The 15,175-nt window shown below is 42.9% G+C and overlaps 1 protein-coding gene across 9 annotated transcripts in view; it reads left to right on the top strand.

The window, feature by feature from the left end:
• The window catches only part of TNIK (TRAF2 and NCK interacting kinase), a 280,941-nt gene that overhangs the window by 12,017 nt on the left and 253,749 nt on the right, over positions 1–15,175 (top strand). For 8 of the 9 annotated variants that reach the window (XM_014455950.2, XM_023753889.1, XM_023753886.1 and 5 more), the window contains exon 2: positions 13,592–13,657. In XM_014455950.2, the coding sequence (XP_014311436.2) occupies positions 13,592–13,657 (66 nt within the window). Of the gene's footprint in view, positions 1–1,478; positions 1,521–13,591; positions 13,658–15,175 lie in introns of those variants that run through there. The other variant, XM_023753888.1, reaches the window with a different exon arrangement.

Genomic DNA, 15,175 nt, shown 5'->3' on the forward strand with positions numbered 1-15,175 from the left:
CCAGACATCGGCAGTCCAGTGGTGGTGCAGTAGTTCTAGGGTCATCAGAGGCTTAGGATCATTTTATTGTTCTGTAGTTACAACTAGCGTGAGGCTTCTATTCTTAAATTCACTTCAGGGTCAGAAATGGCTGCAGTGTCCCAGCCATCACCTCTGCATTCCAGGCAGCGGAAAGGATCAGGGTGGAGGACACAAGAGAACGTCTCTCAGCTAACTCAGCTCCATGTGAACAACTCTTCTGAAAGTCCCACGTGATAATTCTGCTTACATGTCATTGGCCAGAACTTACATATTCATCTCTAGCTTCAATGGGGTCAGAGCATGTTGTTTTTGACCTGGGTGTGCATTGCCTTCCAAATAAAATTGAGATTTTTGTTGCTAAGGAGCAATGGAAGAATGTTTACTGTGTCGCATTGAGCAGTCCTTGCTACAGTAACCTAAGATTCAAGGTTTGGTTAATAGGAATAAGAAAGGAAAGAATGTTCTATGCACTATCATTTTCTAACCTATGCAGCACAGAACACCAGGGCTTAGAGAGATACAAGGATCCCTTAAAAAAAGTATCCTTCAGCCAGGTTTGGATATGGGAAATGTGAAAAGCTTTTGCCCTCTCTTAGAGATTCACAGGGTACATTAATACATCAAAAGCCCTGAGAGGCCCTGCAGCAAAGAAAGAGCTACATTGCTAATCTTTTTAATCCAGTGTCCCCAAAGTTGTTTGACAATGGAAATCCAACACCCTTGGAAACCTGGAGAATCACAGAGAAATTTAGCTTTAGCTGCTTGCATCTGCCAAAAAAATTTTTTTAGGTCCTTGAACAGATGGTATAAAGTCCCCATTCCAAAAATGATCTGCCTTGTACAACAAACAAACAAATAAATGAAAAAACGTAAACATCCATGCTAGCCTAGCCATAGGGACAAAAGCCTTGAAGAAAAGAGATGAATCAGATGCCAAAGAATTCCTGTTATAAACAGTCTGTATGAGTTGGTATTAACCAGCCATCTGTACCATTAGTGGTGACACCAAGTGATGGACTGGGCTGGGCTCCTACCACCATCTGCCAGATGACAAGCCTCTGCCCCAGGTAGCTGTTGAGGGGGCTCTTGGCCATCCTGCCCCTCTCTGGAACTGAGAGAGGACTAGGGGACCTAACCAACCAACATTAACCTCCTCACCCCATAGAGAGGGCCTTTTGTCAACTACATGGTTGCTTATAGGTGTGGGGAGAAATGCTGAAAAGCTTTCAAGCAAATATAATGTTGTTGGTCTGTTGTAAGCAGGTGGTAAATGAGTTCCTCTGGGGGAAAGGTTAAGGCTGTTCTTTCTAAAATAAAACCTTGGATGGTGTCCTAGCCCTTCTTATTTAATTATTTAAGTAATCAGTTCTTGTCTTTAAAGTCCATCTGCTACAACTGCTATCTTTTTTCTTCATCTAAGCATCTTTGAAAAGGCAACACGCCAACATCTTTGCTAGTCTGGTTCCCATCATTTCGACCTTGTGTTGCTGGAAATACTGGTAAGTTACCCTGTCCTGACAGGTCTAGAGAGATCCCCTGTTTGCATGTCTCTGTAAACTGTTACATTTCCCCAAATAGCTGTATAATCTCTGCAGCATCCTGATGGTGGGAGGGAAGGGACCATTTTGACCTTCAGAGCAACTTGCCATGTTTGAGCTTGAACAGACTGTGGGAGAGTGGAGAAAAGTTCTGGAAGGTGGAGATCCCAATCCTTGTCCAAAATCGGCCTTGTGTCTTAGTATCCTGGAGAATATTCTCATTCTGCTTTATGGAGTTAAGAGTGCTTTTTCTCGACTGGGGGTGTGTTTGGAAAATAATCTCTGAACAGAGCAGTGGGCTTTGTGCATCCACATGTCCACAGGCAGCTTGTGGGCATGGCTCCGGAACACCAGGTCAGAAAGCATGAGAAGGGCTGGTCCTTGAATCCCAACAGTTGACAAAGGATTAATGTACCTGTGTACCAAAACCAGAAAAAATATTCTAATTAATGTTATAACTCCTTCTTGGATTGTAATTTTAATTGGATGTTCCTAATTATATGTGCCCCAGGTATGCCAGTGAACAATAGTCAATTTATATCGACTTCTTTGTTTTCTCCTACAAGGAAATAGTTTGGAGCTGAGATAAATATGAGTATGAATATGCCAAGTCTTTGAACTGAGGAAATATATTTTGAAAAATTCCATTTATCTCCTTTGCAGATAGGTACATGTCAGCTATCTCATTGACATCAACAAGTCGACTATCACATTGACATCAAATTGGAGATAAGTTATAAATCTCATTACATCAGTTCTGGGCATGAATTAATTCACTTTTTAACCCAAATATGTGGAAGTTAGGACTCAACACAAGTGCTTACCTTTCCTCTCCACCCTCCCCACTGTCCCTACTTCCTTCCCTTCCAGGCCCACTGTTTTTAAAGATAATGAGTGATTTCTTTGGTTTATCAAATGATTTTACTGAACAGAGGGGAAAATTAAAAGTCAAAGGGCTTGGGGTCTTGACCTAACCCTGGCACTAACTAGGTGAGAACTTGGCCAAGTGTCCTAAACACTCTTGTTAGAAAAATTTGTGATTTTATAGCACCTACCTGGGCCTCACTTTGCTCTTGTGTAACATGAGGAGAGGAGCTTTAATGATAAGATCTTAGATATCCCTGCCTGCTCCACACTTCAGAGACCTTGCTACATTTTGGCCGTCAGCGAGAGAACTGGTGATATGGGGACTTGATTCATCCAGAAAGTATTCAGTGCGTGTCTATAACGTCCCCGTCAGTAATTTGAGTATTGGGGATACTGCAGCAAACAAAGCCAATAGAAGTCATTCCTTCTTGGAGTTTGCATTCTAGAATAAAGGGTCATTAGCAGATACTTTTGCGCACTTACAATATGCCAGGCATTGCTTTGAATGTTTTATATGTATTAATTATTTTGTCGAATAATCCTATGTAGTAGGTACTACCATTACCCTATTTTACAGTTGAGGAAATGGAGACAAAATGGTAAAGGTCACATAGCTAGTAAATGGTGAAGCTGGGATCAGAGTCAGGCTTTTGGCTGTGGAGTCTGTGGTCTTAACTGCTATGGTGTACTTCTCTCACTGTCAATTAAATGGTTAACTTAAGTAATCACTGTTCATCCTAGCTGATGGCACAGGAGGCATAAAAAGAAACTATAGCTTTGGATAGAAATTTAAAGCCCCACTTGGCTGGACTCCAGGCTCTGATGGGCAGGCACTGAGCATCCATGGCTCATTTGACTCCTGTGTTCCCAGCCACTTGGCTGGTTGTGTCTGCCTGGTCGGAGGCCACTGGTTCTTCTCTGTCTCCATTGTTAAACCACAAGGCCTTCCCCAGCCCCATAACTCCAAGTTAATTTTAGCTTTGGCCATTTATAGAGCAGCGAGTAATGATGGACTTGAAATAAAACAATCTGGATTTAAATCCTGGCTGCACTGTTGACCAGTGTTGTAACCTTGGGGAACTTTTATTAATACCAGCAGCAATAGCAATAATAGCAGTAGTGTTACTTGTGAAGCACTGCCATACACTGGTGCTGAGTGCTTTATATATGCTGTTTTGGATCCTCCACACAATCCTTGAGCAAGGTATTTTTATCCTTATTTTATTATCTGGTCTTGGCTGCTGTTTCTATTACATACTGTTTAACCTTGGGCAAGTTATTTAATTCCTTGAAGCTTTTGTTTCATCATGTGGAAATGGGGGTTAGTAATATCTACTTCTCATGATTGCTCTGAGGATTAAATATGAAAATGTATAGGAAGCATTTAGGCCATTGTCTATCCCAGACACAGTGATAATGATCAGGGTAGTTTAAGGTTTGTAGCGGCTCATCTGCGGCGCCAGGTTTCAGATCTGCTGCTAAGGACTGTTTTTTGAGGACAGGCTAGAGCCGCAGAGTCCCCAGTGAGTAGGTGAGCAGCGGCAGGGGGCGTGGGAAGCTCTTTCACTACTGATGGCTGTTCAGTAGCAGATGGAACTTTAAACTGAACAGGAGGTGGGGAGGCTGCAGCCTTCCTGGCCCTAGGGCTGGAAGAAGCTACCAGCATCGAGGCTGGTGTGCCTGGAGGCTTGGCAAGGATCACATCCTGATGTAGCTAAGAGCGAGGGTTGGTAAAGGGATGCCAGCACCATCTAGCCAGGCTCAGCTGTACGAGGCAGATGGCATCCTGCACTCAAGACCACCTTTCCCAAGGGACAGTGCTGGACACATGGAGCTGAGGTGGGGGGGGGGGGGGCGGGGAGGTGCCCAGCACATTCACATGCAGGATTCGACCTTGTGAAAAAGGCCGGCCAAGCAGGTGATCCCACTTTGCAGATGGGACAATCAAAACAGGATAGTTTAAATGACAGGGGCCAGGAGTAGAATCTGGACAGGAACCCTAACTTTTTTTTTGGTTAATCCTCACCCGAGGATATATTTCTATTGATTTTTAGGAAGAGTGGAAGTGAGAGGGAAAGACAGAGAGCAACATTGATGTGAGAGAAACACATCAATTGGTTGCCTCCTGCAAGTGCCCCAATTAGGGTCCCGGGCTGGGGAGGAGCCTGCAACCAAGGTACATGCCCTTGACCAGAATCGAACCTGGGACCCTAACTTTTTTTGTGCTTTACAGATGATTAAGTGAGAAAACGCAGCACACACGTGCGCGCGCATACACACACACACACACACACACACACACACTTTTTTTTAAAACTTAAATCATTTGTTCCATTTGATGTGCATAGCTTGGACAGTATGTTAAGAAAGATAAATCTAGACTGTATTCTAAATATCCCAGGTAGATATTCTTGGAGCACCTTATACTTTGCCTGCATGTTGCTTGTCATTGTAATTTAGTGAGTTGCATATGTGCAGTTATTTGCTCACATACTGGTATCTTTTCTTCACCAGGTTGGAAGTACCTTCTGCTTCTACCTCAGACAGTAGGTGGGTGGGAGATGTGGGTAGAGCTTCCACAATAAACCCCATTGTGGAAGGCAAGGAAGACCTTTGGCTCCTCAGGCCCTGCTACATTAGAAGGAGGGAAGGTGGGTATAAAATGAGCTTTGAGGGACCTTGTTTGGCTGTGAGTGCAGCATGGACGAGAAAGGGGGTGTTGCATCAGCACAGTTGTCCAAGTGCTGCACTTACTTGGCAAGAATGTGGTGTTGAAAAGCCTGAAGGCTCGAGATAAATGTGGAGAGTTCTCCTTTTCCTGTTTTCTTTATTCTGTTTCGCTTTTGTAAGCATATACTTGTCAGTTAGGCTGAAACCGAACAAAACAGCTGCTAAATATGGTTCTAAGAGAAATAACGTTTTGGTCTTTTTAAGGCCCCTGAGTTTAGAGTAAGCACAGTCGCTCGGCAGATGTCAGTAGGGAATCCGGGGGTAGGCAGTCATTCTGGGAGCCGGATCAGCCATCCATGTTCAGCTGGGGTCTGTTTCACCCTGCTCGAGGACGGGTGAATCAAATGGAAGGTCTGCCACGGAATGGCTATGTCTTTAGGAGGAATCTGGGGAAAACAGGGTCTAGAGTCTCTTTAAGCCATTGCTCATGATCCCTCCCAATGTCTCTCTCTTAATTTCATTTTCATTTGGGAGGAATATGTGTCATCTTTTATGAGGCTAAGGAATAGTCATCCTAGTTTGGGATTTAGTCTAGAGATGTTATTTAGTGTCATGATAAATCCAGTATCATTTCGGGGGACCTGGAAGAATTAAAGCATAACTCAGTGAATATGCATAGTAACCTCTAGATCTTAAATCTCTCCACCCAGCTGTGAAGTCAGGCTTAAGCTTGCCACTGTTGTCTGAATTCTTGAATTTCAAGTGACAGAAGAGAAAATTTATTGTAACATCCCAGGAGCCCCAAAAAGTTAACGTGTCTTCCCAATAGTCTCACTTATTTCTAAAGAGACATCTGTATGCACATAAATATCTGACACAGTTTACTAAGTACGTATTGATGTTGATTAAAAAATAATAGGTTTTCTTTTACTGGTTTTATTAGTTGAAGATATATGAAATACAGACTGAATTTTCTGTGGCAAGGTGGTTTTTTTGTGTGTATATTAAATGAACTCTTTTTCAAAGTAAAAAAAAAAGAAAGAAGGGGATTAATATTTATGGACATCCTGTTGTGTATCAGGCCCTGAGCTAGTCTAGACACTTCCACACTCCTCAAAGTAGCCTGTGAGGAAGATAATATTGTCCCCATTTTAGAGATGAAGAAACTGTGACTCAGAGCAGATATGAAACTTGCCCAAGGCTAGAGAGCCAGCCAATGATAAGTCAAGGGTTGAGAATGTGGATTCCATGAAGCTGCACTGAGTGGTTAAGTGCCCAGAATTTGGTACTCGTTCTGGCTCATCTACTTATCGGTGGTGTGACTTGGACCAAATGCTTAATCTCTCTGTGCCTTAGTTTCCTTATCTGTAAAGCAAAGACAACAGTAGTATCCACTTGATAGAGCTGTGGTAATGAAATGACCTAATTATGGAAAATGCTTAGAATAGTGCCTGGTACATAAATGCTGATGAGATGTTAGCTATCATTGTAATTTTTATGATGATAACTAACTAAATTTGCCTTTATCGGTACTTGTTAGAAAGTTACATTTCTTTCATGGAACAGCTCGCCTTTTGAGATGTTGTAGTTACATTTCATTATGAAATCATGTAAACTACTCTACCTTAGAATTAAATTTTCTTTTCAGCCTCCCAGCAAAGGTTATGATCTGAATAAAGGCATGTGTAGCCAATAGGGATTCCTGACTTTGGTAAATGTCAATGATTTGCTCTTTTCTCCTTGGTGTATGTAAACTTCGTTCCTGCTGCCCATCCTGGCTTTAGGAGCGGCTAAGCAAACACGAGAGGGAGAATTAAGCTGAATCTTGTCTCTTGGCTTTCCTGTCTTTGTAACATGATCATTAAGAACAGCATCTTCTCTGTGTTGCATTGCACAGGGCCGCATCCTGACAGCCCATATTCTCAATGCACATGCGGCAAAGCTTGCGCCAATGGGCTTTATGACTTTTCCTCAGAGTGGGAAATCGTAGGAGCTTTGCATGGGACAGTTTTGTGCAATGGAGAGCGGGGTAAGAGGGATTGAGGGGACAGTGGCTGGGACGGCTTGACTACATTGAAGAAGAAATGACCGCCCTAACCGGTTTAGCTCAGTGGATAGAGTGTCGGCCTGCGGACTGAAGGGTCCCAGGTTCGATTCCAGTCAAGGGCATGTACCTTGGTTGCGGGCGTGTCCCCAGTGGGGGGTGTGCAGGAGGCAGCTGATCAATGTTTCTCTCTCATTGATGTTTCTGTCTATCCCTCTCCCTTCCTCTCTGTATAAAATCAATAAAATATATTTTTTTAAAAAAAGAAGAAATGACCTAGGTTTGCTAAGACCTTTGGCTCCACATCTGATCCCATTTTTGTGTGACTTTTTTCTACATGTGTTGTAGAGAATTGGGAGTGAGACATCAACCTTATTCAGTAAATAGCTATTGCTAGCAGTTATGTGCGGGACACTGTGCCAAGTGCTGGGAAATACTAAGATAAATACGTACAGTCCCCGCTCTCAGGGCATTTGTAATTCGTCAGAGGAGAGAAATGGAAGAGGGTGTAGTACTATTCGAAAGCGGTTATCATAGAGCTTATGCACAAATGCTTTGAGTGCAGAGAGGCGGTGGCACTAACCTGAGAAAGGCTTCCCAGAGGAGGTGGCAATCTGGGCTTTCCAGGATGGGCTTGCCTGTTAGAGGATGGCATAATCTTGGCAGACAGATAGTATGAACCAACACACCGAGACACGACCGAGTGTGGTGTGTGAGGGAAATGGCAGGTAGGATGAGGTGGTTGATTATAGGACAAAATGATGGAACACAAGGCTGAGAACGAAAGGCGGGCCCAAGAATGAAAGGATCTTGGTTTCAATTTGGAATACATCATGTAGAATTTTAAAGCATGGCGTGTTGTTTAAATGTTTTAAATTTAAATGTTTTAAATTTTAAAACATTTAGAAAGGTTTACTTTAGAAAGACTGGCTTGAAGGATAGAGTGAAGGAAGGGAAGAATTGAGTGAAAGTAAATAGTTCCAGCAAGAGATGGGGAAGGCCTGCTCATGTGAATGGAGTGGAGTAGATGGATACGGTGGGTATCCTATATAACAAAAGCCCAGGGACCAAACAGTGGAACAACCAGAACGACTGGTTGACCAGTCACTATGACACTCACTGACCACCAGGGGGCAGACGCTCAATGCAGGAGCTGCCCCCTGGTGGTCAGTATGCTACCACAGTGGGAGCGCTGCTCAGCTGACCATGATGAGCGGCTGCTCCCGCTGCAAACCCCGGGCCAATGGGCAGGAACCCCGGCTGCGATCTTTGCCTCCTCGCTCCAGGCTCCTCCTCCTTGCTCCCTGCTGCCTCCTCCAGATGCCCACAGGCCACACAATGCCACCATCAGGCTCACAGAGCTGACCTCGGAGGCTGGGAGGCGGGTTTGTAGCTGTCGCAGGACTGAAGCCTACTCCACCACCTCTCCATGCTATTGTCCCTGGGCTCTGCCTCAACCGGGTCCCCTGGAGAGGTGGTGCTCCAGCTTCATGGAAGATGCCGGACCAGGGAGCAGCCACTCAGAGGGCGGGTCCACAGCTGCTCAGCAGACTGGGATGAGCTGTGCTCCCACAGCAGGCCGATCCCCACAGGCCATGCCCCCCATCAGTGCACGAATCCCGTGCACTGGGCCTCTAGTTTGGAGATAAAATCATTAGGACATGAACAATGTGAGGATAGAACCTTGGGGTCAACCTACCTTTAAGGTATGGGCAGAAGAAACAGAATCTCTGAGAGAGACTGAGTGGTGTATTGGAAGATAAAGGAGGGGATATGTTTTCAACAAGAGTGTGGTACTCTGTAGTATAAATGCCTCAAAAGCGACAAGTAGGACAGGACTGATTAAAAAAACAACAAAAACCAAAAAACAAACCACACTAAAAATAGGAGATTAAAGTCATTGGTAATCATTGGGAGAAATTACAGATGAGTCTTACGAGAGTTTGGGACATGATCCCCTATGTGGGTGAAAATCCGTGTATATCTTTTGACTCCCCCAAAACTTAACTACTAGTAGCCTACCTTTGACTGGAAGCCTTACTGATAACATACACAATTGATTAACATGTATTCTGTATGTTATATGTACAATATACCATATTCTTACAGTAAAGCAAGCTAGAGAAAACAAAATGTTAAGGAAATCATAAGGAAAAGAACATACATTTATAATATTTATTGAAAAAAATATGCATGTAAGTGGACCCATACAGTTCCAACCTCTTTAAGGGTCAACTGTACATTTGGAGTCCTATAAGAGTGGAGAAAACAGCTGAATGCTTACCATGTTCGAGTTCTATCACTATTCCTCAAGAACATAACTAAAAATTACATGCATTTGTGTAAGGGAATATTCATAAACATCTAGCTCTCCTGGTACTTAGATTGGGGGTAGAGGGAACCTCATGGTCAGTGCTAAGTTCAAGTGTCCCTGAACAATACCTCTGCCTTCTGCTTTCTAGGGTCTCCAAGAGCCCCTTGCTTGCAAATACCATGACCCTAATTATGCCACTTTGCCTTATTACTGTCAGCACACTGTAAACAAAGATGCTTATAGATTCTCTCTAGTTCCAAACTGTTAGTCATTTCTAACCATAATGCTTGTAGTGGATGCTGCCATATGTCACCCAGATGCCCTCTCCACAACTGAGGCCCTCGTTGTCCACCTGCTGGGAGCATAGGCAGGTAGGGATGGTTCTCACCAGGGAATTGTCCTCACCTGAAGCATGTTGCTTACCCCAATATTATAACCTCTGGGATGGGGATGGAGGACAGCCTACAATGGTGAGTCAACGGAGGTGGGGTACAAAGGCTCCCCTGTCTCAAGGTAGGATAGTTTTGAAGAGTCATCACAGATTCACAGCTCCTGTGCGTCCCAGTTGAACCCTTCCATCTGCTCAGTCAAGTCCTTCTCCCTTCACTCCCCCACTGTGCACACACCAACAGACTCCCTCTGGGTAAATCTCAGTGATTTTCAGAGTCTACCTCCTGGGGAACCAGCCTAAGTTGATGATTGTTTTCAGTTTGGTTGCTTACCAAGAGGGGACGCCAATCTAAGTCTGCAGTCCCACTGATCTTTGCTTCTGATCCCCTTGGACATGTCCAGTGGAGGAAGCCTCTCTCCCAGTAGCTGGAACGAAAGTCAGCATTGAGCCTCCTTGGCTCCGATTGGTTGGGCCATATGCTCAGTATGGACTATTCAAGAAAGGAAAGAGCCGAGAAGTCAGCTGCTCAGCTCCTCCAGAGACCTACCCATTAAACCCCAGCCCTGAGGAGGGATCCATGAGGTGGGATGACCCCTGGGTGTAGAAGCTCTGCACCCTGTTGCTCTTCCCGCCCTATGCTCCACACCCACACTCCTTAAGGCAGCTAGTAGTCATCGTCCTGCATTGCCTCCCTCTCTCTCTCTCTCTCTCTCTCTCTCTCTCTCTCGTTCATTTTTTTTAGTAAGAAAAATGAATGTTGAAAACACAATTGAGATATTTCAAGCAAATGTAGAACCTCCCTTGAAATTTGTTGCAGAAACAGCAGTGAGCAAACAAACTACTGGGAAGCACAGCTTAGAAGCAAACAGCAGCTGCCACCATTTGCGGGCTTCTTTTTTCCTTTTCCTCATTCGTTTCTAATTCATTTTCAATAAAACCTGCTGCCTAGTAGTTGAACAAACAATTTTCCTTTCCTATCCTGAGGCCTCACAGGTGGCCCTGATCATGTCTTTTAGTGACGGAGTGTCGGTAGACAGAGCTCTCGGCCCTAACGGTGTCTCCTGATCCCTGGTTCCATCTGGAAAGGTGTCCACACCTCCCTGACCAGATGGGGTTTAGCTGGAACTTCTGGACGGTTTGATCTGTCGGGACACGAGTCTGCAGTGTGGTTTCTTGCCCTTCTGGCTTTATAATAATGGATAACGCTAATTCTATTTTCTCAGCGACTCAGTGCTTCAACTGTTGGTTTTTGTTTGTTTGTTTTGCTTGTTTGTATTGATTTTCTATGTGGACTCTTTGAAGGCACAGTGCACAGGGCTTTTCTTGGGCCTGGTTTACTAAAAAGACTGTAACTTTAAAGAAGAATTGTTATTTGTCACATCCAACTCGTCTGTTTCCTTGCTCATGAGTAGCAGCCCGAAGCAGCCCTTCTCCATTTCTGTGCTACTAATGGTGTGAAGTTCCTCATCTTAAGCGTTATTATTGGATACTAGTTGATGGCTGACTATGTGCAAGGCGTGGTGCTGGACCCTCACTTGCTCTTCACCAGAGCCCTGCTAGGCAGATGCCATCCCGTTTTGTCTGCTCACAGACTGAATTGCTCTCCAGGGCGTCCTAGGGCCACAGCGAGTCACAGCAAAGCTGGTGTCCAACCCTGATCTGTCTGAAGCCCCAGCTTAGGCTTCCCCCTTCCGTCTCAGCGACCGTAGTAATATGTGGCAGCGTTCTCATAACAAAAGTGTTGACTAGCTATAGTCATGCTTTTAGGCCAGAGATGGTAGTCTTTTATTTGTCCTTCAGAGTTTTTTTGTTTTGTTGTTTAAGTGAGTTGTTGCCTAACATTTAAAAATTAGGTGAAGTTCTGGGGTAGGGTGGGAACTGGGTGAAGGGGAAATGGGGGGACATATGTAATACTCTGAACAATAAAAATCAATAAAAAAGAGGCAATCTCAGATTAAACAAATTGTTCTGTTTTTCTTTTTCTTTTCTTTTTTTAAATATATTTTTATTGATTTTTACAGAGAAGAAGGGAGAGGGATAGAGAGTTAGAAACATCGATGAGAGAGAAACATCTATCAGCTGCCTCCTGCATACTCCCTACTGGGGATATGCCCGCAACCAAGGTACATGCCCTTGACCAGAATCGAACCTGGGACCCTTGAGTCCGCAGGCCGACGCTCCATCCACTGAGCCAAACCGGTCAGGGCTATTCCAGGGCTATTCCGTTTTTCTTAAAAAATCTTTAGATCTGGCAATACTGTGTTCATAGGTTTACAGTATAATTGTTCCAACTACAAACAATTTATCCCCCCAAACCCACCCAAAGGAGACCTGACTTCTTCAGTTTGCCACAGGCCTCAGCGACCCTACTTCACTCTTATGCCATTTTCCTGGCCCCTGTGGATGTTTATGTTTGTCATTCTTGAATTAGGCTTTTCCAGAAACAATTTCTGTCCAGTTAGGAATCGGTAGAGGTCAACGTCAATTTCTGCCTCTGAGTTGAATTTTATAACCTTTGATTTTTCTTTTCAACTTTTTGGGATAGTGATTCCATAAGAATAGCTGCAGTTGTTCAACATTTGTTGAGCATTCTAACGTTTAGCTGACACTGAGGATAGGAAGACACATTTGGTGGTAAGATCCTGCTTAATTCTCCGATTTAGTTTGCATTCTAACACCTGCAGGTATTCCTCAGGTACTGCAGGAGCCGGAAGCTACCTGCAAAAGGGTATTTTGCAGAGGTGGCATCGTACAGAGGGGAGATGAATCCAACACCACTGAGGGGGGCAGGGGTGTTGCTTCCATGGTGACCACCTAGGTAAGAAGAGTACCACTTTCTTGACTGCCAGCGTTCAACACAACAAGCAGTGCAGAATTTTCAAAGAGGAAGATCTCAAAAATTAGAACCTCAAGATAATGGGTCTCTCATTTTATCTTTTTTTCTTTAAATTAAACCTTCATTACGGAAAGTATTACATACTCCCCCATTTTCCCCCATTAACCCCTTCTAGCCTGCCCCCATTGCCTGTCCAGGGCCTTCATCACCCTATTGTCTGTGTCCATGGGTTATGCATATATGCATGCAAGTTCCTTGATCTCTTCCCACCCACCCACCCTCCACCTTCCCTCTGAGGTTCCGCAGTCTGTTCTATGCTTCTATGTCCCTGGATCTATTTTGCTCATCAGTTTATCTTGTTCATTAGATTACACATATGAGTGAGATCATGTGATACTTGTCTTTCTCTGTCTAGCTTATTTAGCTTAGCATAGTACTCTCCAGGTCACTCCATGCTGTCTCAAAGGGTAAGAGATCCTTCATTTTTACTGCTGCATAGTATTCCATGGTGTAAATGTACCACAGCTTTTTTATCTACTCGTCTACCGATGGGCACTTGGGCTGTTTCCAGAGCTTACCTATTGTAAATTGTGTCTTGATGTATCTGCAAGTGTATTTCCATTTGACAGTGAGAAATGTAAGTTGTTGTTTTATTGTTTCAGTGGAAGTCATGTCTCTTTTTATCTGATTTTAACACATCTCATAGAAATGTAAAATAGAAACAAAATGGATTTTGACTAATTTCATAGCTGCAACTGAATTAAAGTTTAATAGTATTCAATATTAACACATGAGAGCCCCAAAGCTAAAGTTGTTATTTATTTGTGTATGTTAAATAAGTATCTGCTTTTAATTAAGACAATGCCTAGAATATTGTTTGAATTTTTATGATTTGTTTATTTTCTTTCAGGATCCTGCAGGGATCTTTGAATTGGTGGAACTTGTTGGAAATGGAACATATGGACAAGTTTATAAGGTAAGTTCAGTTGAGTTTGAACATGGCTTATGTGTTGTTTGGGTTCATGAATGCTGACTTGCAGTGCTGTCGATTCTTGCTCATATATGCCTCATAAGAGACTGAAAAATGAACTTTTTAGTTGACACTCCACCCTTTTAAATATATGTGCAGTCCCATTGCCTACACTGGATTCTGGGATCCGGGCCTTTCCAGTCATTGTGTATTACAATGTTTATATCTGACACATGTCTGCATATTTGAAGTTCTTCAGGTGGTCAGTTTCCTTTACTTTAATCATTGCCAGTCTGGCTTTCAAAGGAGCAAAGGATGCCATTTACTTTAGAAACTTAAGCTATTAAAGTATCAGAGCTGGAAAATTAGATTTGTTATTGGCCTAGGCCCTAGAGCATGAGTTAAATGAGTTTGGTGAACAGAGTTAGGAGAAAACTGGCTACCTCACAAAGCAAAGACCTAATGCAGCAGCAATGACTTTTTACAAGATCCGAAATAATTAAAAGTTAAGGTTGAGTTGAGATTGAGCTGAGGAATAACAAGTCCTTCTTGCCCTTTTACTAATTTCTTACAAATTCTCCCCAAAAATGCCTTTAAAAGCATTTTACTGTCCCCCAGTAAGTGATCTAAAAAATGGTTGTTTAAAATGTGGGTTGATTCCCTTTCTGATTATCAAAAGGAAATGGAAATGAACTGTTTTTAGACTAAAACTCAGGGGGTTTTAGTGAATAAGCTATTGAAATAACTGCCTTCAAAATAAACCAACTGTTTCCTTATGATTGTTTCTAGGGAAATATCCATCATTTTCCTGAGTGGTAGTGATAGGGGATGGCATTTCCATTACTAATTATCACTTGTTTTATTTTTAAAAATTCTCCTCTGAGGCCTAAACTTCACTTAGCTGATTCAAATTATTGTAGAAGTCACCCGGATAATAAGATTTCTAATCATATAGAATGTCAAGTACCAGTATACATAGAAATATCTAAACATATTTTGTATATATATGTATGTACATATATAGTAATTTTGAGAATCTGGTTTTTAAAACACAATTGTAAACAGAATCACATTTCAACCTTTATTTACTGGGAGGTAGTACCCTTTGGTGTTCACTCCAAGGGAAAATTTTTCTCTTGCAAGAAACCATTATTTTTTAAAATGTCAACCCTCTGCAGTGAGACAGAATGTAGTCTACCCAAGATGTTCGCTTGACGTTGATCCTGTCTGACACAAGAAGGAAATGTGTCTCAGCAAATGCTTTTAAATACTTTCCATGACGATAATTAGGTGGGAAGATTGTATTACTGCATTTTGGGAAATTGGATTGAACTTGTGAATTAAAGTGAACTAAGGAATTAAGCTCTGATTTAGGCAGAAAATTACTTCTGATTTGCTATCAGTATGGAGGAGCAACTCTGTAGCATGCTGTTGGTTTCATGGTGCCATTTCTTAGAGCAATTCCATTGTATTGTGCTTCTCACCTATACAATACACATTTGTGGGATGATCCACAGCTTTGTC

The sequence above is a fragment of the Myotis lucifugus genome, unplaced genomic scaffold (genome assembly GCF_000147115.1).
Source record: "Myotis lucifugus unplaced genomic scaffold, Myoluc2.0 scaffold_53, whole genome shotgun sequence".
NCBI classification, from domain to species: Eukaryota; Metazoa; Chordata; class Mammalia; order Chiroptera; family Vespertilionidae; genus Myotis; species Myotis lucifugus.